This window comes from Phacochoerus africanus, chromosome 4 (genome assembly GCF_016906955.1).
Source record: "Phacochoerus africanus isolate WHEZ1 chromosome 4, ROS_Pafr_v1, whole genome shotgun sequence".
Taxonomy (NCBI): domain Eukaryota; kingdom Metazoa; phylum Chordata; class Mammalia; order Artiodactyla; family Suidae; genus Phacochoerus; species Phacochoerus africanus.
In genome coordinates this window covers 88,478,194-88,503,797 of record NC_062547.1, presented here as the reverse complement: position 1 = coordinate 88,503,797, position 25,604 = coordinate 88,478,194, and the positions used below count along the sequence as shown (strand labels likewise).

Genomic DNA, 25,604 nt, shown 5'->3' with positions numbered 1-25,604 from the left:
AAACTATAATTACTGCTCAGTCGTATGACTCTTTGCATCATAACTGAATAAATAGCTGTTGATTGATCATGAAGACAATTAAGAACTTAAATAACTCATTTTCCTAAAAAGCTCTAATTTCATACCATTATTTCCAAGTTCCATATCCTGCCAAAATAGTTTATCTTGGTGAATTTTGTTTGAACAAGTCTCTATCAAAATATTAATATTAATAAAAATTATCTGAATATTCATCACAGAACTCAAAGTTGCTTAGTGCCATGAAGGTTAAGAAAAGAGCACCTTAGTAAATGAATTAACATTTACCCAATGCCCAGTGGTGCATAGCCCTTTATTGATAAACTTTTGCTTCATAATTTTAGCTAGAGAGCTTTACATTTCTTTTTTCCTGGAAAAGTCTCTAGATTCTTCATTCTCTTGAAGAGGCAGATATGTCTCTGTGATAATATATATGTAATTAGCTCCTTTTTATTACCAATATATCACAGAGACATTCAAATTTACATTATATACAAGCTCACTATTTAGTTTCCCGAGTTAGGTGGTACCTATTTTGATGGAACTACTAAAAAGCACATAACATATGCATATATCCTGTCTAATGACTCAAGTTAAATATGCCTCAAAGAATGTTCTATCTTATTAAAATTCACATACATTTTTCTTACAAGGGAGTTATTACTCTGCATTGTAGCCTGTGTTTTATTACAAACTTTGAGTTCATTGATGAATAGTGATGGAGCTGCAAATCAAGTCAACACCTTAATTATCTCGGCAGGATTTTAGGAAGATTTTCTCGTTCTGAGCCCTGAGCTGGGTCCCTGGCACCTCAGGCTCTCCCCATGGGGAAGGATCCTTACCTGAGGCCCTCACCCTCCGGAGAGTGTTGTCTGCAGTACTCCAAAGTGTAGGTCTCAGTGGCCTCCAGGTTGGCAGGCCGCCATCGGATGGTGGCCGTGTTCCAACAGACAGTACAGTCCTCGGCTCGGATAACAGGGGTGGAGGGTGCTGCAGAGAGAGAACCAAGTCAAATGTGGAGCAGGCTATGGCAGTTCTGCTTCCTTGGCATGCTGGGAAGGATGCTTGGACATGAGTTTTATTTTATTTTTTATGTATGTATGTATGTATGTATGTATGTATGTATGTATGTATGTCTTTTTGCCTTTTCTAGGGCCACTCCTGTGGCATATGGAGGTTCCCAGGCTAGGGGTTGAATTGGAGCTGTAGCTGCCAGCCTACACCAGAGCCACAGCAACACGGTATCCAAGCTGCGTCTTCGACCTACACCACAGCTCACGGCAACGCCGGATCCTCAACCCACTGAGCAAGGCCAGGGATCGAACCCGAAACCTCATGGTTCCTAGTTGGATTCGTTAACCACTGTGCCACAACGGGAAGTCTGAGTTTATTTTAATTTTGATTGAAATATATGTTCTGGGTTGAAAACCCAAAAGGTATAAAGATGCATGTAGTGAAAAGTCTCCCTCTCATACCTACCTTCCGTATCTCCCAGTTTTCACCCATCTCCAAATAACCTCTAATAGTAGTTTCCTATGAATCCTACCAGAGTTTCTTTATATACAAACAAGCCAATAAAAACAAAGGTTCTTGTCCCCCTCCTGTTACACAAAAGTTAGCCATGATCTTGCCATCAGTAAGTGCTTAATAAATACCCATTTTAAAAGGCAAGAAGAAAGGATAAAACAGCAGCAGTAAGTAATTTCTTCCCCTGAGGTAGATACAATTACCTTAAAGGCAATGCAAACTTGGCTCATGATACACCTGCTTCAGTGCCCTCTGAGAATAATTCCCAGTTGAATATCATTGCTGAAAAATATTTCTGGGGACTTCTAGCACCTGTATGAGGAATACTGAGCTTCTTACCTTAGCAAATGTGAACTCTATACACTAGCTTTTCTCACCTCATATCTTTCCTCTCCCTGTTTTTAAGTCAAAGAAATAATACCAAAATTCTTGTGTCCTGCACACTCCATACTTTTTCTTACCTTAATACCTGTGCTCAAATATCTTCTTCAAATGGAACACACTCTCTTAACACGTTACTTCCTACAGATCCTTTAAAGGATTCAATGTAGGCATCAGTTCTAGGAAGCCATTTCTGATCCTGTCCCCGCCCCCTACCCCATGCCCATCTTGAATACCCTTCTGGAGTTCTCATAATAACCCATGTATAACTAGATCATGCCCTTAAAAATCTCTTATCATCTTCTGTTTTGTAACTTCTCTACTGAAGTATGAGCTTCTTGAGAAGAAGAACCCAGTCTCATTCACTGTTGGAAACGCAACACTGCACAACACCCAGCATGCAGTAGGTGCTTAACAAATACTTATTGCTTGACCTTCATAGTCTGTGAAGAATTGAGTGTTGTTTCTACTTCCCCCTTAACACCTCCTTACCTGTTCTAAAGATTGCCCTCTCGCTGGGCAGGCTACATCCAGTGAAGTTCACAGCCATTACCCATACTTGATAGCATCGGTCAGGTTCTAAATCTTCAAAAACGCAGTAGCTCTCTTTCACTGTCACTCTGTATTCTTCTACCAAGTCTAGCATAAAACACAATCATAAACTCTAGGGTATCTTTCCAAGTGAATTGAAAGTAGTAGTTACTAGAAAGTTCATCTACATGGTTTTTTAGTGGGAAACACAAACTGATAAGCTTATAGATAACACTATGTGATAGGCAGCACTTTCGACTACTTAAGAAACCACAGCATTCTGAAAAGATATAGTTAGAATGTCACAGTATTACTTGTGAATACTTACCAGAAAATAATAGCATATTAGTAAGATTCTGAGCTTCATATACCACAATTAAAGTAACTTATTTCCATAGCAAATACTAAAATTGCATTATTTATGTTAACTTAAGTACTCAGTAATACATTCTCAAGAAAATTCTTAAGAAACAATGCCAATATTTCAGGAGAATATGTAATAAAATAAGGACACCCCAATGTTTTCTAAACTTATGATGTTAAAAAGTGTCTTTATAGATTAGAAAACATTTTTGTATTCAGCTGATTTTCAAAGTTTCAAATCCTGGTTCCTTCTCATGAAATCCAGAATTGTTTCAACTATGGAGTTCCATAATTTATAGAACTACTTAAACACCTTTGAAAGAGCATAAACTATTCTAAGAAATAACTTTGTTCAATCAAGACATATCCTAAAATCACTTAAGTTATTTTACTTCAAATATTTTAGTAGTAAATATTACTCAATAACATTCTGAACACCTGCCTCTCAGGGCCAATCTGATTATTCTTACAGAAATAGTCTCTCCTTTCAAAAGAACACTTTTCTTTTCTAAATTAGCCTATGGTATTCCAGCTGCCCTCTCTTATTACTCTAGAATGTCACATCTTCAAAACCTCTCTAGTTAAAAAACCTAGACTGTTTCCTTTTAAAGTAAATTGAGGAGATCTTCAACTCAGCAGGTTTCTTCAATTGCATCTCTCTCTCCAAAAGAGCTTTACTTTCTAGACAGAAAGTTTGGCCTAAATAATAGCATAACGACATATACAATGAAAAATATTTTTCCCATACCCTAGAAACTGTGACTGCAGTTTTCAATGGAATCATCCTTTTAGGCTAAGTCCTGTTAGCCTGGTCCTCCTTTTAACAGTGGACATAACCTATGTTACTGGAAACCTATGACACACAGCATTATATCAGTCTAGATCATTAGATTAACTAACTGGCATCAGCAGAGTTCAAGGCATTTAATGAATGATACACGGCAGTGTTTGGGGGATGGCAGAAGGAGGTGAAACACTTAAAAAAAGTATTCCAGGAAATAAATAGTTGTTAAGAGGAGTCTGGGAGACCCATGATGCTCCATGATACAACTGGATACACAAAGAGGTGAAGTGTGCCATAACAAAACAAAGTCAAGCAAATAACAGAAGCTTTGGAGTCTGAAAGATCCGTATTTAATACCTTCCTCAGGATGGCCTTGGACAAATTATTTAACCTCACATCAGTTTTTTCAGTTCCAAATGGGGATAATAGCACTTTGCAGGTTGTGTTGTGATAGGTATACAGGTCCCCAGTAAGATAGGAGTTCTTATAGACCACTTAGCCAACTTTACAAAATACCTGTGGTGGCTTTCTTATTTTTTTCTAATTTAAATAAGTATCAAAAGACCTCCCAAAAAGACCAATATTGGTGACAGTGAAATACATTATAATTCACTCCTTATTACAAACCAGGTTCCTTGTGGCATGTCAATCCTGCCACATGCTCATCTGTTTTCCGAAATATACAGGTGTGCCTTCAGCAAGCAACACAGAATGCCAGCACTCCCAGTTCTGATTCATCAGCAATGCAACCTCAAACTGCCTGGCTTCTAGGTCTTATCAGAGGTCCTGCTGAACAGAGCGATATTTGCAGAGGCCCAACTATAAGATGCCATGCATTCACCTTCCTAAGCACCTTTAACTCCATCTTCGAATTAATTTGGGGCACCAGAACACTATACCTTTTATAATCATCTCATTCCTTGAGAAGTGTTAACTCTGCATTTACCTTTATAGTTTGTTTGCAGCTTTTAACAAAGGTGGATCTAAGAAAATACCAGCCATGACATCCAATACCGTATTTGCCTTAAATTTTCTGTGAGGACTGTGTCCTACATACAACTCATATCTCCTCTATAAAGTGGCATGCATTGTACTTGTCTTTTAGACTTCAGCTCTGACTGAAACTTGGTCTTCAAAACTTTGGTATGTTACTGCCTCTCTGAAAATGAGAATCACTTAATTGTTCCTGTTACCCTGAGAGCTCAAAGCCAAATGTGAATTTCAATTAGAGTATTCGTGTTGACCGTTGGGATGATATTTATGCATTTTTCTGTTTTCCTTGATCTTGACTTCCAAACTGTGCTTATATGTTATTTCCTTATATAATTGTTGGTTCATTGTTCTTTTTTTTTTTTGTCTTTTGTCCTTTTTTTTTTTGTTGTTGTTGTTGTTGCTATTTCTTGGGCCACTCCCGCGGCATATGGAGGGTCCCAGGCTAGGGGTTGAATCGGAGCTGTAGCCACCGGCCTACACCAGAGCCACAGCAACTCGGGATCCGAGCCGCGTCTGCAACCTACACCACAGCTCACGGCAACGCCGGATCGTCAACCCACTGAGCAAGGCCAGGGACCAAACCCGCAACCTCATGGTTCCTAGTCGGATTCGTTAACCACTGCGCCACGACGGGAACTCCCGGTTCATTGTTCTTATAAGTGGCTACAAATGCTTTGTAGAAAGACTCATAATATGTATGGGTTTAACTACTACACATTAAGATGTAGAAATGTATATATGCGTCTGAATTCATGTTAGCAATCCTACCGTTTACTTCTTGGTCATCTTGTGGCTCCTCCATGCAGTAAACCTGGAACGAGTCAATGACATCTTCCTTGCTCATGCTCCAATATACTGCAATTGTGGTGCTAGTGGCGGAATTTGGTTCTTGAGGTTCTAATCTAGGAGGCTGTGGAACTGGAATATAAGCAAGATTTATAATAATTAATGCTGTTTTTTTTGACTGATTGATTTTTCTTTTTCAAAAGTCACTTGTGCTTAATGAAAATAATGCAAACAATACAGAAGTACATGGAGTAAAACTGGGAGGGCTGCCTTGTTCCCAAACGCTCTCCCAACCCCAAGGATGGGAGGCAACCACTGCTAGAGTTGAATGTGTATTCCTCCAAAAGGTTTTCTCTGCAGTGTGTGTGTGTGTGTGTGTGTGTGTGTCACACACACACAGAAATAAACAAAAACAGATCTCCCGGTGGGATCACTCAAGTGATCTTCTGTAGTATTCTTTTGTGGTCCTCTATTCAGTCCAGCAAACTTATACAGGTTAAAGGATGCATCAAATGATTTGGTTTTTCTTCAAAACAAACACTTAAGGATGCACTGATAGATAACCAATGTTGTATTCTTCTATGTCAAAATAGAATCTACATGCAGATAGAGATAAATGAAACCCTTTTTAGCAAGCGTTGCTATATCATCAAGGCTGAAAAAGACTTGCATGAATAAAATACCTAATGCACTTTCTGAAACTACTATCCCATTTTCTTTTTTCAACATGACAATATCTACAATTTTTTTAATTAAACAAAATGTAAAAATTACATAGTGGGAAGTAACCTATTAACTGATTCAAATATAAAGTTTTAATATCTAGAATAAATCCATTTTTCTGAATTTTAAAGACAATGATATTCTCAAATGTTTTACTAGAGATTTCAAAAGTTTATAATGATGCATATGGAATATTAATGGCATATACAACACCATAAATCAAGATTCTAAGTGGAGTTCCCATTGTGGTGCAGCAGAGACGAATCTGACCAGGAACCATGAGGTTGCAGATCTGATCCCTGGCCTCACTCAGTGGATTCAGGATCTGGTGTTGCCATGAGCTGTGGTGTAGGTCACAGACTCAGCTCAGATCCCACGTTGCTGTGGCTGTGGTATAGGCCAGCAGCTGTAGCTCTGATTCGACCCCTAGCCTGAGAACTTCCATATGCCACAAGCGCAGCCCTAAAAAGCAAAAAAAAAAAAAAAAAAAAAAGAGGATTCTAAGCAATTCTCCTCCTCCTCCAAAATTTTCGAGAAAATAAAGGCATTGAATACATTTTACAAATTAGAAGAAAAGGTTATTCCTATAGTTGAAAAGATGTCCTCTTTTTAAATTTATTTTGGTGGTTATTATCTTCCAGTCAACAATTTCCTGAGAGATGAGTTCGCTGAATAATATAGACCAAATCTTATGAGATACTTTATTAAAAGTCAACACTGAAGAGAAAGAAAACAAAGGTTAGTTCAACAGAAAAGTGGAAATAAGAAGAAATAAATGGGTCTTAATTTAGATAATGGAACAAAAAGAGACACATTGAAAAGATCCAATAAAGAGATAAGGAGCTGAGGAAACACACAGTTATGAAAAATGAGCAGGATAAGAGAGTGATCACGTTCAAGGGCTCTGGAGCAGAGAGGCTGGCCTAAGGTTAAATGTCAGACCTCCCAGTTACAAGCTTCAGTCCTCCCACGTTTAAAATGGGAAAACAGGAGTTCCCATCATGGCTCAGCATCCACGAGGATGTGGGTTTCATCCCTGGCCTTGCTCAGTGGGTTAAGGATCCTACGTTGCCATGAGCTGTGGTGTAGGTCACAGACGTGGCTTGGATCCTGCGTTGCTGTGGCTGTGATATAGGCTGGCGGCTGAACCCCAGCCTGGGAACCTCCATAGGCTGTGGGTGCGGCCCTAAAAAGACAAAAAGACAAAAATAATAATAATAATAACAGAAAAAAATAAAATAGTAATACCATTTCCTCCCAGGGTTGTTGTAGGAAGCAAGATAATGTATACTATAGTGCTTAGCAAAATATCAGACATATAACCAGTGTTAACATTCGAAAAGCAAAATGGCCTTTGCAGGAGCACAGAAGGTGGAGGGGAGAAGGTAGGAAGCTCCTGCAGATGAAAGTGGAATTCGGGATCCAACATCTGGTAGAGCACAGGAGGGACCACAGAGGTAAGGTGTGCTGGGCAGGCCCCACAGCAAGGCAGGAAGCCTGCCTGTCAGAGCCTCCCCGAGGACTGATAATGGCTCAGACACTCTTATACTATCTTTGAGTTTTCTCTTTGTCTTCCCAGCAAGAAATCAGTGTCATATTCTAAAAGAGTCCACCCAGATAAATGTAGTTCAGTAAATTTTCATGTTTCCCAGGTTTATGGAAGAGCCAAGCAGATTGACTATTGTCAATCATCTCTGAAGCAGGGCTAAAGAACTTCTTGAGGTAGGAACAATGAAAATGCTCCTTTTAAATTGAATATGTTGGAGTTCCCGTCATGGCTCAGTGGTTAACGAATCCGACTAGGAACCATGAGGTTGCGGGTTCGATCCCTGACCTTGCTCAATGGGCTGAGGATCCAGCATTGCCATAACCTGTGGTGTAGGTTGCAGACGCGGCTCGGATCCCGCGTTGCTGTGGCTGTGGTGTAGGTCAGCAGCTATGGCTCTGATTTGATCCCTAGCCTGGGAGCCTCCATATGCCAGGAAATGGCAAAAAGACATAAATAAATAAATAAATAAATAAAATATGTAATAAAAACACTCCCTGCAAATCAAAGTCCAGGACCAGATGGCTTCACAGGCGAATTCTACCAAACATACAAAGAGGAACGTATACCCATTCTTCTTAAACTTTCCAAAACATTGAAGAAGAAGGAACACTCCCAAAGATATTCTATGATGCCACCATCACTCTAATACCCAAACCAGACAAAGATACCACCAAAAAAAAAAAAACAAAACAAAACTGTAGGCCAATATCTTTGATGAAGATAGACGCAAAAATTCTCAACAAAATTTTAGCCAACCGAATCCAACAACATATGAAAAAGATACACCACGACCAGGTGGGATTCATTACAGGTGCACAAGGATGGTTCAATGTATGCAATTCAATCAACATCATACACCACATTAACAAAAGAAAAGTCAAAAACCACATGATCATCTCAATAGAAGCACAAAAAGCATTTGACAACGTCTAACATCCATTCATCATAAAAACTCTTACCAAAGTGGATATAGAGGGAACATACCTTAACATGATAAAAGCCATTTACAACAAACCCACAGCAAATATAATAATCAATGGAGAAAAGCTGAAAGCCTTCCCACTGAAATCTGGAACAAGACAAGGATGCCCACTCCCACCACTGTTATTCAACGAATACAGTATTGGAAGTCCTAACCACAGACAACAAAAGAAATAAAAAGTATCCAAACTGGAAGAGAAAAGGTAAAATTGTCACTTTGTGCAGATGACATGATACCATATATAGAAAACCCTAAGGACTCAACCTAAAAACTACTCGAACTGATCAACAAATTTAGCAAAGTAGAAGGATATAAGACTAACATTCAGAAATCACTTACATTTCTGTATACAAACAATGAAATATTTAAAAAGGAATACAAAAATATAATACCTTTTAAAATTGCACCCCAAAAAATCAAATGCCTGGGAATAAACCTGTCCAAGGAGGTGAAAGACTTACATGCTGAGAATTATAAAACATTAATCAAAGAAATTAAAGAGGATTCAAATAAAAGGAAAGATATTCCATGCTCCTGGGTTGGAAAAATTAATATCGTTAAAATGGCCTTACTACCCAAAGCAATCTACAGATTTAATGCAATCCATATCAAATTGCCTGTGACATTTTTCACAGAACTAGAACAATCCAAAAATTTATATGGAACCACAAAAGATCCAGAATTGCCAAAGCAATCCTGAGGAACAAAAACCAAGCAGGAGGCATAACTCTCCCAGACTTAAAGCAATATTACAAAGCCACAGTCAGCAAGACAGTGTGGCACTGGTACCAAAACAGACATACGGACCAATGGAGCAGAATAGAGAATCCAGAAATAAACCCAGACACCTATGGTCAATTACTCTTCGACAAAAGAGGCAAGAACATAAAATGGGGAAAAGACAGTCTTTTCAGTAAGTGTCACTGGGAAAACTGGACAGCTGCATGTAAATCAATGAAACTGGAACACACCCTCACACCATGCACAAAAATAAACTCAAAATGGCTGAAAGACTTAAATGTAAGACATGACACCATCAAACTCCTGGAAGAGAACATAGGCAAAACATTCTCTGATATCAACCTTACAAACGTTTTCAGGTCAGTCTCCCAAAGCAACCAAAATAAAAGCAAAAATGACCCAGTGGGACCTAATCAAACTGACAAGCTTTTGCACTGTAAAAGAAACCATAAAAAAAAAAAAGACAACTTACAGCATGAGAGAAAATAGTTTCAAATGATGCAACTGACAAAGGCTTAATCTCTAAAACATACAAACAATTTATACAACTCAACAGCAAAAAAGCCAACAGCCCAATGGAAAAATGGGCAAAAGACTGAACAGACATTTCTCCAAAGAAGATATACAGATGGCCAACAAGCACATGAAAAAATGCTCCACATCTCTGATTATTAGAGAAAAGCAAATCAAAACTACTATAATGTACTAGCTCACACCAGTCAGAATGGCCGTGATTAATAAGTCCACAAATAACAAATGCTGGAGGGGGTGTGGAGAAAAGGGAACCCTCCTGCACTATTGGGGAATGTAAATTGTTACAATCACTATGGAAAACAGTATGGAGGTACCTTAGAAAACTATATATAGAACTACCATATGACCCAGCAATCCCACTCTTCAGCATATATCCGGACAAAACTTTCCTGGAAAAAGACACATGCACCCACATGTTCACTGCAGCACAATTCACAATAGCCAAGACATGGAAATAATCTAAATGTGTGTCAACAGATGAATGGATTAAGAAGATGTGGTTTAGGAGCTCCCTTGGTGGCACAGTGATTAACGAATCCAACTAGGAATCATGAGATTGTGGGTTTGATCCCTGGCCTTGCTCAGTGGGTTAAGGATCTAGCGTTGCCATGAGCTGTGGTGTAGGTCGCAGATGTGGCCTGGATCCCCCGTTGCTGTGGCTCTGGAATAGGCCCGTGGCTACAGCTCCGATTAGACCCCTAGCCTGGGAACCTCCATATGCTACAAGTGTGGACCTAGAAAAGACAAAAAAAAAAAAAAGAAGAAGAAGAAGAAGAAGAAGATACAGTTTATATACACAACGGAATACTCCTCAGCCATAAAAAGAACAAAATAATGCCATTTGCAGCAATATGGATGGAACCAGAGACTCCCACACTAAGTAAAATAAGTCAGAAAGAGAAAGACATATACCATATGACATCACTTATATCTGGAATCTAACATATGGCACAAATGAACCATTCCACAGAAAAGAAAGTTGTGGACTTGGATAATAGACTTGTGGTTGCCAAGGGGGAAGGAGTGGGATGGACTGGGAATCTTGGGTTGAGAGATGCAAACTATTGCCTTTGGAATGGATAAGCAATGAGATCCTGCTATATAGCACTGGGAATGATATCTAGTCACTCATGATAGAGCATGATAATGTAAAAATATATATATATGCATGTATGTGTGACTGGGTCACCTTGCTAAACAGGAGAAAACTGACAGAACACTATAAACCAGCTATAATGGAAAATATAAAAATCATTATTTAAAAAAAAAGAAAATGCTCCTTTTTTCCCCTATGAATTATACATTGAGCTGTAACTGCTTTATTATTTTTTTTTAATTTTTATTTTATGGCCACACCTGCAGCATATGAAAGTTCCCAGGCGAGGGGTGCAATCAGAGCCGCATCTGGGGCCTAAGCCACAGCCATGGCAACACTGGATCTGAGCCACATCTACAACCTACATTGTAGCTTGCAACAAGTGTGATCCTTAACTCAGTGAGCAAGGCCAGGGACTGAACCCTCATGGATCCTATGTTGGGTTCTTAACCCACTGAGCCACAATGGGAATTCCTATATCTGCTTTGGAAAAAAAAAAAAAGTAACATCTTTTCAAAAATCTCTCTCTCTCAAGTAGCTTAACCAACTTAATATTGAGAATTGGCCCCCAAATCAACACGTTTTAAGGAAGAAGCAGTTGTAAAGAGTTAAGCAAAGCATGTAGGTTAAAAATAATTTTGTACCTAATGGAATCCTTCCCCTAAAAAACATTCACATTAAAACATCTCTTTTAAAAACAAGAACCACTTTTATTTTTCAAAGTATTCTAAAATTAAAGAGGGGGTATACATATTCCACAGATGTACTCTGATAACAGCAGCTGGATTTGCAATTCCTGTGTGGAAGTACAACATCAGAAGCCCGGATTTTACATGTTAGCTATGCTATTTACACTTGCGTAGTAATAAAGTTGAGTAGGAGTAATGCCAAAAAATACAAAATGATTTTAAGGCTTCTTTGCCAGAGGCTAGGGAATCAGGTAGAGGAATTACCCCCATGGATTCCCTCTGCCTGATAGAGCATGCCGGTAAAGAGCTGTCACGCTCAGCAAGCTAAGCATAAGACCAACCCACACTTCAGTACCTGTGGTGGGTCCTCAACCTAGCTTTTCAAAAACATCCCCAGGAGAGCTGCATTATCCACAGTAGCTACAAGGTGAAAAGAACCCAAAAGTACATGGATAGCTGAATGGATAAGTCAAATGCAGTATAGACGTACAACAGAATGTTATCCAGCTTTAATAAGAAAGGATGTTCTGACACATGGTACAATACGGATGAACCTGGAGGACAACATGCTAAGTGAAATAAGCCGTCACAAAAAGTCAAATGCTTCATGATTCCACTTATCTGAGGTATCTCGAGTAGTTAAATTCATAGAGACAGGAATTAGAACAGTGGTTGCCCAGAGGTCAGGGGGAGGGGAAGGAATGGGGAGTTACTATTTAATAGATACAGAGTTTCAATTTTGAAAGAGGAAATGAATTCTGGAGCTGGATGAGTGGTGATGGTTGTACAATGGTGTCTTCAAAATGGTTAAAATGGCAATTTTTTTTTTCTCGGCACATGGAGGTTCCCAGGCTTGGGGTCATATTGGATCTACTGCTGCCAGCCTACACCACAGCCACAGCAATGTGGGATCCAAGGCCTGTCTGTGACCTACACCACAGCTCACAGCAACACCAGATCCTTAACCCACTGAGCAAGGCCAGGGATTGAACCCGCAACCTCATTATTCCTAGTCGGATTTGCTTCTGCTGCGCCACAATGGGAACACCTAAAATGGAAAATTTTATGTTATGCACACTTTATCTCAATTTAAGAAAATGTACGTATGAGCAGAGCCAAGGAAGCCTTGGATGTCACTAATCTACAGTTAGCCCTCCCTCCACAGCAATTTATTCCCCCTCTTTGGTGTAGCACCAAGGTAAAAAATGTTATTCCCATTTTGACCATTTAACTCTGTGACACCTAAAATATACAGAATATCCTCTCATTGCCCATCAGATATTTAAAAGACTATCCTTGTAAATGAACAACAGCATATAAGGAATCCCTTAAATGTAAAAGAGTTACTCTGTTAGAATTTCTTGTTTTGCAATCACTGCTCTATTCAAATGCTTCTTAAAGACATTACAAGAAAATACTCTTGTTCTGATACATTTCTACAGAAAATGTATTAGGATAAATGACTGAATTTTTCATCTTATATAATAGGGTTGATGGGTTGGGGGTGTTTTGCTTTTTGGTTTTTTGTGGGGTTTTTTGGTCTTTTTAAAGACACAGTAGCCTTTTAATAGCTACTAAATTAAAACTTCCTACAGGAATGGAAGTTAATTGGCAATTTGAAAACAGAAATCATCTTTAAGGTGGCTTTGAAAGACTGCAGCATCTTTTAAGGAGGGCATCTAAGCACATTTTACAGTTAGTGAAACTTAGTTATTTCACTGAAACACAGTAGCTTTGAAAAATCTAAATACATTTCATTGTCTTGTTTGTTAAAATAGCACATTAAAAAATATTTTTGAAGAGCTGGCAGGATGCTTTTGACAGTTGAGTAGGAGGCTCCTGGCTACTGAGCATGATGCTGAGCTGTTAGTTCTCCAAGTTAATCTATTTTATTTGAAAAAAAAAAGGAAAAAGAACTCAACTGAAGAGGGGGAAACCACTCAGAAAGAAAAATCTGTTCAACACAGATGAAATACTTGATTTTTTTCTATACCTGGCTCTCTAGAAGAGAGAGAGAGAGAAACTATTTTAAAAGAAAAAAAAAAAAAAAAAAGGAGACCCTTTGATTCTGCTGCTACTTCCTTCCACCTCCTCAATATCCCAGCATGGTTAAAGCTTCAAATGGAAATGCAGTTTATAACTGAAATGGTATGCTTGTCTCACGCTTTATTTCAGAATCTAGCTTTAAAGTTTTACAACTGAGCTGTTTCTTTTTCCAGTTGTATTTCCTTACATTCAAAATCTTTACAAAACAAACAAGAAAAAACTGCCAACTTTCATCAAGGTAATTAACATATTGAAATTCCTACCAGCCACTTGTTTTAACATCTGGTCACTTCTTGCCGAGCTGTCATCATAATGTTCAAAGAGTGAAAACGCAGCAGGAATTTTCTCTAAAGAAGCAGTGCTCTCCATTGCAGAAAGCAACCTATCAGGAAAAAATATGTCTCTATGAGTCAAGAAATTATTAGCATACACAATGAGAGCTAAGAACAATTATTCAAAATGAAGTTGGTGATACTGGTGGTGGTGGTTTTTGTGAGACCTTGTATCCAAAAAGGATTTAAACTGTTTCAAAATCTGGAAATAGATGTCTAAACTCTATTCTTGGGATTCTTCAGTGCAAAGGGTAATATTAGAAACTCCATTTCTATAGCCTTAAATCTGAATAGATTCCATTGAATTATACAGTCTTAATTTGGCTTCTATAAAGTTAGTCCTAAAATGATAACATTTCCATGATTGCTTTTATCTCCTAAAGATAAAAAGTCTCAGAGCCTGTCTGAAAATTCACATGCTGTGTGATGTCTTTGCTGTTTCCAACCCTCATTGCTGTACATCAAGTCATTTAGTCTTTCCAGAAAATATGTTCACCTACTATGTGTCAGGCAACTGTTCTGGGTACAGGGATATAGCAGTGAAGGAAGATAAAGTCTATCCATTCTTAAAATTCTAGACAAGCCACAATATATAAATTGACAGCTTGTTTATACTCAAGACCCTCTTAGGAGGAATGCCAACAAATACTCTAAACATTGACATCTACAGGCGATCTGGGCTTAAAATTTAAAAAAAAAAAAAAAAGGTTGATTCTGAGGAGGGAAAAGGGGAAGGAGGGATTGCAAAAAGTGTTTATTTTTTAGCATGAGGAGCCTAAAATTTGGTGAGTTCTCCTTTCTGTCTCTCACTCACACAGAACTGGAATTACCTTGCAGAAGTTAAGTCAACGGCTAGGAACTGCATCAGCTTCATCATCATGGACTTTGGGGTTTGGGCAGCACAGACCCACCTCTAAGGCTTTGCACCTGCTGGTGGAACTTTCCTCTCCTGGCTACTTGTGTGGCTCCTTCCTCACTTAATTTAGATGTCTGCTCAAAGGTCTCTACTTCACCTGAATACAATCTACATGCAAAATAGGACTTTGTTGGGTTCACTACTGCATTATAATCAGTTACTTGGCATATGGTAAGCTTTTAATAAATAGGTTCTGGATGAATAAAAGGACAAGGTTTCATTTGGTGAGAATATCCAGATCTCAGGTCTGGAAAATGTATCCATCTGAGGGGACAAGATTATAAAGTATAACTGACATATTTAAAGGGTGCCTGCTATGCTTACTCATGTTAGGAATAATACAATTCACTACCATCTTGTTTGGGGAAGATGATTCCAGTAGGGGCTCCAAAGAGGAGGTGATATTTGGGCTGAGTCTTGCAGAATGCATAGGAGTTTCCTGGGCAAAAATGTGAGTACGGGTGTTGCAAAGAGACAAACAGCATGAACAAAGGTGAGGAGTTGTGAAGGAGTGTGGCACTCGCAAGGGCCAGAAGGGACCACAGGCTACCTTGGGAACTGGGAGATGGAGACAGAGATGAAATAGAAAGGTGGTGTGTGGCTTGACTGGGAAGAGCTTTTCCTGTCCATCAGGGGTTTCCATTTTGTCTTTTCAGGCAGGGAGAGCCACGGAAGTATTTAGACAAGGGAAGTTTGGAAGAATATACTCTCACGAGTCTGAGGGAGGGTCAGAGCACGTCAGCTCAAGAGGTAGTAAGGTCAACTGGGAGAACCCCATAGTGCTCTAGGGGAGGGAAGAGAATGCATGCCTTCATTAAGGCTTTGGAGATGCAAAGGGTGTGAGCAATAGACCCAAGATGAACATACAGGGGCGATTAGTGCATGTACTAAGCCTTCTCAATCATGTCACTGACTAAGTGGAGGATTTTTGTAGCACAGACGTTCTGGCTATAGACAGAACATGTGAAATGTTTGAGCTTTCCCTTTGCACTGACCTGTTACATCAGGGTATGAAAGGACCAGTGGACATCTTTCTATGAGCAGGTCTTAGAATGGTTGTGACTTTCTTTTTCATTATAACACAAAAGAGCAAAACAGAGGGGGAAAAAATGCATCCTGCTAGCAGAACAGCATTTTCTAAGCAAATGTGTTTTTCAAAATATGCAAATTTTGAGTCTAAATATGCTTGACAGCATTCTTTAATTTAAACATTTTTAGTGCTGAGAAAATCATTTATTATACAAGCACTGCCTTTAGAGATATAATGTGACAGGAGGGAGAAAAAGCAGCAAGGGAAAAAACTAGATAATTAGCACTTCTCATAGAAAGGAACACCAATAACATTGAGACTGGGAGGCAGAAGTTGTCTTGAGAACATGAAAGGCTTCTTTTAGTGTAAAAAAAAAAATTAAGCTTCATCACATGTGCGCATGTTGAACAGGATTTTCTTTAATTGTTCATATTTCTTCCCCAAACCTCGAATTTTGTTATCTTTTTTCTTTACAGAAAAATAATGGTTATCCCAAGTGTACTTAGGCAACATGCAGCTTCAGCAAAGATTAATTCATTGTCAATTGGAAAATGAAATCAAAATTAATTAAAGTGACACACAGATGAACAAGTTCAAGCATGAAACCAAGGAAATGGTATTTAGAATTAAATGGATGTCAATTCACACTGGCAAGTTAATAGTTTAATGTTTAGAAAAGTAAAAATGTGAAGCAATAGCATTTTTAAAGGTAAATGCATTAGCAAATTTTCATTCACCAAAGTTTTCCTGCCAATCCATGAGTGTATGGAAAGTAATAAATAAGCAAATAACTCCTCTACACTGTGCAATGCATATGGAATGGCACTCTTAAATTCTTATTCTTTGGGGGTTAAAAAAAATAGCTCTAGTATTTACAAGAAATGTATAATTTTTTAAAAAGAAAGGAAACTGGGAACAAATCCTGAGCATCAGTTTCCAGACCTGCCAGATGTGCCTCTGACTCCTGCATGACAATAGGTCAACATGTGGATGCCTGGTCCCACCGTGGGTTCTCCTATAGTGCATCTGGGATGGAGCTCCAGGAGCTTTGGTCTAACAGACTGCACAGGTAATTCAGGTGCCGCCACTGGGCCAGAGGACAGGTTGTTATAAACCAAAGATTCTCAACCTTGCCTGTGTATTAAAATCACTTAGCAAGCTTAAAAATGCCCTGGCCACACCCCACACCAGTTAAGACAGAATCTCTGGAGGTTAAGATTCAAGCATTAGCATTTTTTTTTTAAAGCTCCCTGAGTAAATTCTATTTCTAAGAGAGCCACTCTACTGAAATCCTTATTGATTAATGCCAATATCAATATACAAACTATTTTTCTAAAGCATCTCAGCAATATTCTGTTCAAGAGATTTTTTTCCCAAAGGTAATAGGATTCATTTGTTTTTCACTTACCTAAAAAAAGCAGGTTTCTAATCCAAGTCTGTTTTTCTTTATTTTATATATCACAAATACAGATGTCTGATTTAACTTTATGCTATTTCACAATTTGGCATTGAATAAAGCAAACTGAAGATCATATTTTTGATTTTAGAAACTGATACTCAAGGGAAAAAAACTGGCTTAAAAAAAAAAATTAGGCTCAACCCGTAGGAAAGACCTCAGGCCTGGCTATGGGGCAGAAAGGCAATGTGTTAGATCAGTATAAGCACTTCATTATCAGCTGCTCCCGAAGATAAACATAGATCTGCTGTTACATGTTTTGTTTTTTTTTAATTTTTCTATGACTTTTTTTTTTTTTTTGGCCACACCTGCAGCAAGTGACATTTCCCAAGCCACAGATCAAACCCAAGCCACAGCAGTGACAATGCTGAATCCTTAACTGATAGGCCACCAGGGAACTCCTGCCATGTGTTTTTATAGACAACATGTCCTAATTTCTTGTTGAGTGTTGTGCCTTTGAAGTGAAAGAAGAATTTCTCTTAGGCTGAGCGTTAAGAACAACAACAAGAACAAAACAAAAATCAAAGGGGAAGATTCATTTAGGTGAGCTGAGCAGAACGAGAAGATAAATGCCTGCCTATCTTTTGAAGAGAAAATGAGAGAAGATTCCATTAAGATTACATAAGTCATCAAACGGCTCAAGGCAGATATGAATGATGCTTTCAAAGACTCACATTTCACCAATAAGTCTAAGTATCTACAAAATGTTCTGTATGCAGTGGCAGGAAAGATGGCCTAGCCTAGATTAGGTTGGAAATACAGACTACATTTCGATGAAGCAGTTAAAAATCTACATTATGATAATTGTTATTTAACTAAAGCACATGCAATTTTCTTGCAAAGCTGTCATTTAGTTTTTTTAAAAGCACCATATCTAAAAGTGCAAATCCAGCAGTTCACTAAATGTATGTATTTTTTCAACTGGCAGTTCATTTTCTATAAAGCATCAAAATATTAAAACTAAAGCATACAGTCATGCTAGTCTCAGTCACCACAACATTGTGCCATGTTTTATATACCTTTCATTGATTTCCTCAAATGACTTTGGGGGAGTGAGAGAGGGAGAGAAATGAGATTGAGAGAGGGGAAGGAAGAGAGGGACAGGGGTGACAGAATGAGAGAGAGAGAGAGACACTAATTAACAACAAGAAGAAAAACCCTGGAGCATTAAGATTATGCATGTTCTAAAACCATTACTCTTCTGCTACCCCGAGGCTGTTTCTCTTGGGGGGCCTTCCTTCTAGGCAGCAAAGAAATTAGTGCTCAGAAGGGGTGGGGGGCAGGGTCTGGGATGGTGGGGACTTTAGTTTCCAGGTCTGCTCCACTCTCTACCATCGGCTTCCGCTCTGCTTCTCTCCACTCATGAACAAATGGCTTAGCTTCCAGAATAGAATTCTCCAAAGCAAGAAAAATGACTGAACTTTGTTCAGTGTGAGAGAGGCAGCAAAATGTGATCAGTAGTTATCTCTGGGTGATACCTTGTCTGTGCTTTTCTCTATTTTCCAAATTTGCTAAAATGGATATATATTACTTTTATAAGTAGGGAAAAATGCTTTCTTTTTCCCTTGTTCTTCTAGAGAGAAGAAAATAGTCTTCTCAAAGAAAGGTAAGGTTCTTTGGGAACACGAAGCACTTTATTAATGCTATACTGCACATGAGATGATGCATTTTAAAATCCCAAAGCGTTGCCTTAATGAAGCATAAGGTGACTGAATGGTTTTCATCCTCCTTCGAGGATGCGGGTCCACCTCCCTCAAATGTGCACTGGACGGAGGCATCCCCAAAGGCAAATCAAAAGCCTAACATTGCCCCATTCTGCCTTTCTCCAGCTCCAGTCTTTACTGGAGGTCTGGGAGGACTGGGGAGCCTTGAAAGGGCAGTCCCCCCTCATCATAGAATGGTGCTTTCCTCTGGTTACTGCCAATTAGGTTTGGGCTTGCCCTCAGGGAAAGCAACTCCACTACTTTTGGTTAATCCTGGCTCCATGGAGAACCAGGGCTCTACTGTAGCCTCCAGGGAATTTGGAGACCAACAAACTGCCTCTGCGTGCCATTTGAGGAGCACTCAAGGGAGTCTCTGTCCACATGGTACTTGTTTGAATTAAGGAATTTGGTCCCCAGGAAGACCCTTGTAAAAAGATCAACATGGGAGTTCCCGTCGTGGCACAGCAGAAACGAATCCGACTCGTATCCATGAGGATGCAGGTTTGATGCCTGGCCTCACTCAGTGGGTTAAAGATCTGGTGTTGCTATGGCTGTGGTGTAGGCCGGCAGCTGTACCTCCAAATCGACCCCTGGGCTGGGAATCTCTATATGCCTCGGATGCAGCCCTGAAAAAAAAGGACCAACATGTTTCTGAACAAGTTACCATGCCATGTCGTCCTTTTGCAGGCTGAACATGCCCCTGCCTGCTACTCTCCCCTTGGTGAGGCTCAAAGGGAATGGTCCCTATGAGAGGTCATTTCAGATTAGGGAGTGGGTGTGCATGGGCCAGACACTGACAGACCAGGCCAGCACCTAAAGGAAGTGTGGCCTGAGTGAGGTTTTCAGGCTGCTTTCCCTCCCTCCTTAGAAGGTGACCAATCCATTGTGACAGAACCAACACATGATGGTGGGGCCTGGCTTCCAGGCCTCCTTCAGCTGAATCTGGGTGTCACAGCTTTAAGGATTGGCTGGGCCTTTTCTAAAGACCTCAGGCATCCCCTAATAATTTTTAAAATCAGAATGCTATAAACCCCAAACAGATGTCAATGATCCTAGGGAATAGTAAAAGATGAATTTTTAAAAACAGACTTGGGGCCAGGGTGGGTTCAAGGTGCCTGGACCTGTTTTAATTGGTGCTTACAGTCAAGAAAACGGTCTCATCAAGCTCCTCAGCTTCTCTCACGATGGTCTCCAGGGTGTCCTTGGCAGTATCCATGCTCTGCAAAAAGTGGACCATCTGGTCGTGCAGGAATTCCATCTTCTTTCTCTTCACTTCCTCGAAGCTCTGGGCTTTTTCATCATACTGAGCTAAAACCTTCTTCATCATTTCCTCATTTTGTTCTTCTAGCCTTTTTTCATTTTTACTACAGTTTTCCTATTAAACCAAAGCAATAAACAAAAAATACTTCTGAATGAAAAAAGAAGTACATTTTTTAAGATAAATACTTTTTTTTTTTTTTTTGGTCTTTTTAGGGCTGCACCCACGGCATATGAGGTTCCTAGGCTAGGGGTCCAGTCGGAGCTATAGCTGCCAGTCTCCACCACAGTCACAGCAACACCAGATCCAGGCCACCTCTGCAACCTACATACACCACAGCTCACCGCAACACCAGATCCTTAACCCACTGAGTGAGGCCAGGGATCAAACCCGCATCCTCGTGGATACTAGTCAGATTCATTTTCACCGAGCCACAATGGGAACTCCAGAAATACTAACCTTTTAAAGAATTAACCTCTGGCATCCTGATAAAGAGAATCACAGATTATCTGCAGTGTAAATTTCCAGCCCACCAACCCCTTTGCAATGGCACTCACTATAAGAGGCTTAACAAGAAGGATTTAATTAATGAAACACACAAACAATGATTTTCAGGGATAACTTGCCCCCCTGCATTCCCACATGATAAAATAAAAGTGGCACAGGGTAATGCAGATCCACAGCCTTCAGGTAGTAGAGAGGGTTTCGTGCCATTTCTACCACTCCACTAAAATCACAGCATGAGGGAGGAAACAGCCAGGATACTGGACAAGGTGCCACATTCATAAATGCTCATCAGGGGAGGGGCAGCTTCCGTCAGGGCAGAGAAGCTTTATCGCCCATCTGGACAAACTCAGATGCTTAGCTGTCCTCACTAGAAGGCTAGTGATAAGGTGATTATATTATTTACTGTCTGAAAGGAACACTTTGGTGGCGGGGGTGGGTGGGGGGCAACAACACTAAAAATAATCCGCAGGTGTTAACTGATCTACAACAGGCCTGGCCCTAGTGATAGAAAACAGAGCACTCGCCTTCTGCAGGGACCCTCTGCCAATCGTGATGGACACGTAAGGATGCCTGGGCCGAGACTGCATATGGATGGAGCATTGCTATCCCCTTCTTCACTGCAGAGGGAGCAGGGGCCAGCATGAACTGATCAAAGACAGCGGTACCAAGAGAGGTACTCCTCTGACCTGGGCATGGAACCCTAGGCAGTGCCTTTGAGCACCTCTGCAGAGCTGACCCACTGAATGCAGGGTGGTGGGGCAAATAACTCAGATCTGAATCCACATCTTGGCTCTCAACTTACTATGATCTTGGGTAATATTCTTAACTTTAAATTTTGGTTTCTTACCCATAAAATTGGGACAACAATAATAGCTCCCATTTCATATGGTTATTGTGAGGATTAAACCGAATAAAGCACATAAAGCATTTACCCTATCATAACATGTGCCCAATAAATGTGCGCTGTTGTTTTGCGTGTTTTTTTAATTATTATTATTATTATTATTATTTTAATTTTTGGCCTTGCCCATGGCATGCAAGAGTTCCCAGGCCAGGGAACACATCTGCGTCACAGCAGTGACCCAAACCAATGCCTGATCTTTAACCTGCTGAGCTACCATGGAACTCCTAGGTTTATGCGTTTTTAAGGGCAAATCATTTATTCTTAAATACAAAGTAGTTGCATTGATAACACACAGAGAAAAGGTTTAAGAACCTGACTTTTAATCAAACAAGACCAAAAATGGCAAACCTCCTATGCACACACAAACCCTAATTCAGGTCCTTTTAAGCTTAGAATCATTTACTTGTGATGCTGTGAACAAACCAGGTTAAAGTAAAAAAGATAACGTAACTTACCTCGATGGTATTAAAGAAAGATTCTATCTCACTAACAAAGGCTTCGATCCTCAGGGACTTTTCTTGTAAATCTTCTAGAAATTCTGCTAATTGAACCTGAAGAAAAGTATTAAGATATCCTTAGTATGTGACAATAGAGAAGAGAACTTCAAGCAGTGAGTTCCAATCTCCTTATAAATTGAGTATGTTTGGTAGAGATTCACTATATCAAGTTCACTAAAAACCAATCTTTAAGTTCTTTGCTGCTTCAACTAAAAAATTGACTATAGGTAATGCATGATAAACAGTGAGGAGGTTTGTGAGTGAAAGCAATAATTTATTTTCTTATGCAAGAGGAAGGACTTTTTGGTAAGTTGATGAGTTCAAAACATACTTGTTTTAGTAAACTACGAATTTAATTCTTCCTCCTTAGTAAGGCCTCGATTTTTACATATTGTCTTTTATCTATGATAGCAGACTCTTTTCTGAACTGGTCCAACATATTTGAGTAGCTGCCTCATATTTGCACCAACGGTTTCAAGCGCTTGCAGCACTTGATCCTGAGAAGGTGAACAGAGTGCGACCAGGCCAGAGGTAGCATATCAAATGATGAAACGTCTCTATTAAAGAGGACTTAAAGTTCTAAGGACTTTCAAAGGGTTAAAATACTCAAGGAGTGACAGCCAACTAGAAATCGTGTGGGTGATGGAAGATGGTACCTATGAGTTATAAACCCAGCTGTAATCTATCCTGAGAAACGGAACAAGTAACAATCCAGACTAAAAGAGCGTCCACCTGACTGATGCACTATCCACAGTGATGGAGAAATCACACTGACAGAGGTCCCTTCAGGATCTGGCCTCTGCTTTGCTCTCTAGTTCCTACCTCTTTCTCTACAACCACCCAGGCTCCAGTCACACAAGGCCCACCTTTCCTTGGACTCTTTCCACCTAGTGCTTTGCTATAAGGCATAGCCTGTCTCTAGAATGTCCTCCCAGCCCTTGTTTTCTAGGAGAACTCTATTTTAAGGGTCACCCAAGCTTCAGCTTTTCAGGACACCTTCCCCATCCCTCCCGGCCCACTACATCATTTCACTCCCTCCCAGAGGGTGCATTTCCCAGAACACTGTGCTCCTACAGTGCTGTATCATTTGGGGGAGCTATAAGTCCATCTTCCTTTAGTTCTGTTTTAATTCTTTTTTTTTTTTTAATTCTTCTTAGCTTTTATTTCTTTCTTTCTTTATTTTGTCTTTTTGCCTTTTCTAGGGCCGCTCCTGCGGCACATGGAGGTTCCCAAGCTAGGGGTCCAATCGGAGCTATAGCTGCCAGCCTATACCACAGCCACAGCAATGTGGGATCCGAGTCAGGTCTGCAACCCACACCACAGCTCACAGCAATGCCAGATCCCTAACCCACTGAGCAAGGCCAGGGATTGAACCTGAAACCCCATGGTTCCTAGTCAGATTCATTAACCACTGTACCACGATGGGAACTCCTCTGTTTTAATTCTTGATAGCTTTGTTTTAACTCTTGATATGGAATGGAAGGTCAATTAATAATGAGAAGGAAGGAAGGAAGGGAGAGAGTGAAGGAAGATAATATAAGCTACCACAATGGGGATGGAGTTGGAGGAGAAGCCCGGACCTAGATAATCTGCAAATGCAGCAATCAATTCCTGAATAATCACAAATGGTCTACTCACAAGATGCTAGAAAGTTCTCAAGTAACAACTTTTGAAATTTACTTTTAATTTTTAAAAGTTGCCAACCAATTCAACCTTCACAGTTGATCTAGTGAAGCAAGCCTCTTTGGCTTAGTCAACTAGTTTTCCATTTTCTCTTCCTCATGCTGTTTGGAGAAGATCCGGGGGAAAAAACAAAAACAAGAACTTTAAAATGGTTTTAAAGCAGGAGACATCATATCTCTCTGTTTTTGAAATTTGTTTTAAATTAACAGTATTTAGACAGATTTTTTTTTAATTTCTAACACTTTTAGAAAGAAAAAAAAATTATTAAGAAGGCTGAAAAAAATCTAGTCTTCTTTCTGCTGGCAGTGCCCAAGCATTGTCGTTAGTTAACAAAACTAAGTGACATCAGATAATGGGGCACATTTCACTGGTGCTGATGAAATGCATTGCCTGAGATTTCATAAAATCTACTCCCAAACTTTACCAGGTAGGTTCAAAATTTTTTCACCCTGGAGAAACAGAATCAATATCATACAAGATGAAAAAGATTACTTTTCTGGGGGGGAAAAAAGCCAAGATTCTAATATGATAGCATATTGCATCAAAATAAGGTTGACAAATATTGAATAGTGACTCAAGTGAATAATCCTATCGAAAATTGCTACCATTAGGAAGGCAGGGAGTGGAGCAACAGGGATATACAGAAAAGAGCATGAGCTCTGACATCAGACAGACCTGGGTACCAATCCTACTTCTGTCCTCTTTGACCTTGGGCTTAAACTCTGAGCCCATTCGTCATCTGCAAGTTGAAAACCATGACAGGACTGTTGTGAGGATTCAAAGATATCTTGTAGGGAATTCCCACTGTGGCTCAACGGTAATGAACCAGACTAGTATCCATGAGGAAGTGGGTTTGATCCCTGGCCTTGCTCAGTGGATTAAGGATCCAGCATTGCCATGAGCTTTGGTGTAGGTTGTAGACTTGGCCCAGATCTGGCGTTGCTATGAGGTAGGGTGACAGCTCCGATTTGGCCTGGCAACTTCCATATGCCTTCGGTGTGGCCCTAAAAAAAAACAAGAAAAAAAAAAACATCGTATCTTGTATATGAAGAACTTAACACATTGTCTGGCCCAGAGTAAGTGTTCAGTTCTTATTTTTTGTTTGCATTAGTTTTAGCCATTTTGTTTATTTTTTAATTTGAAGTAGAGTTGATTTACAATCTTGTGTTAGTTTCAGGTGTACAGGAAAGTGATTCAGTTGTACACACACATGTATGTATGTATGTATGTGTATATATATATATATATGTATATTATACATATTACAAAATACTAAGTTCCCTTAATTCTTGTTATTATTTGCCATTTCTGATTACTCTGGCTACTGTATGGAGAACAGACTGGTGAAATAAGAGTGAAGATTCCTGTTAGAGGGCTAGCGAAAGGTAGATGAGAATCTTCAAGACTAAATGCCTAATTTCCAATAGTATCTCTGAGGAAGTGGAATATTTAGTCACATTCCTAAGGACATGTGTTGTGACAAACTTTCTAGCATTGGGAGCCTAGAGACATAACCAGAAGGAATGAAAAGTTTTTCATCTCGAACATCAATTTTATAAAGAAGAAATGCAGAGA

General features: G+C 39.6%; 1 protein-coding gene across 2 annotated transcripts in view; it reads right to left on the bottom strand.

The window, feature by feature from the left end:
- The window catches only part of CMYA5 (cardiomyopathy associated 5), a 115,222-nt gene that overhangs the window by 22,343 nt on the left and 67,275 nt on the right, over positions 1–25,604 (bottom strand). The window contains exons 3-9 of one of the 2 annotated variants that reach the window (XM_047778182.1): positions 22,305–22,400; positions 20,322–20,555; positions 18,497–18,519; positions 14,007–14,125; positions 5,366–5,515; positions 2,419–2,565; positions 861–1,008 (exon numbers count right to left, since the gene is read on the bottom strand). In XM_047778182.1, the coding sequence (XP_047634138.1) occupies positions 861–1,008; positions 2,419–2,565; positions 5,366–5,515; positions 14,007–14,125; positions 18,497–18,519; positions 20,322–20,555; positions 22,305–22,400 (917 nt within the window). Of the gene's footprint in view, positions 1–860; positions 1,009–2,418; positions 2,566–5,365; positions 5,516–14,006; positions 14,126–18,496; positions 18,520–20,321; positions 20,556–22,304; positions 22,401–25,604 lie in introns of those variants that run through there. The other variant, XR_007134508.1, reaches the window with a different exon arrangement.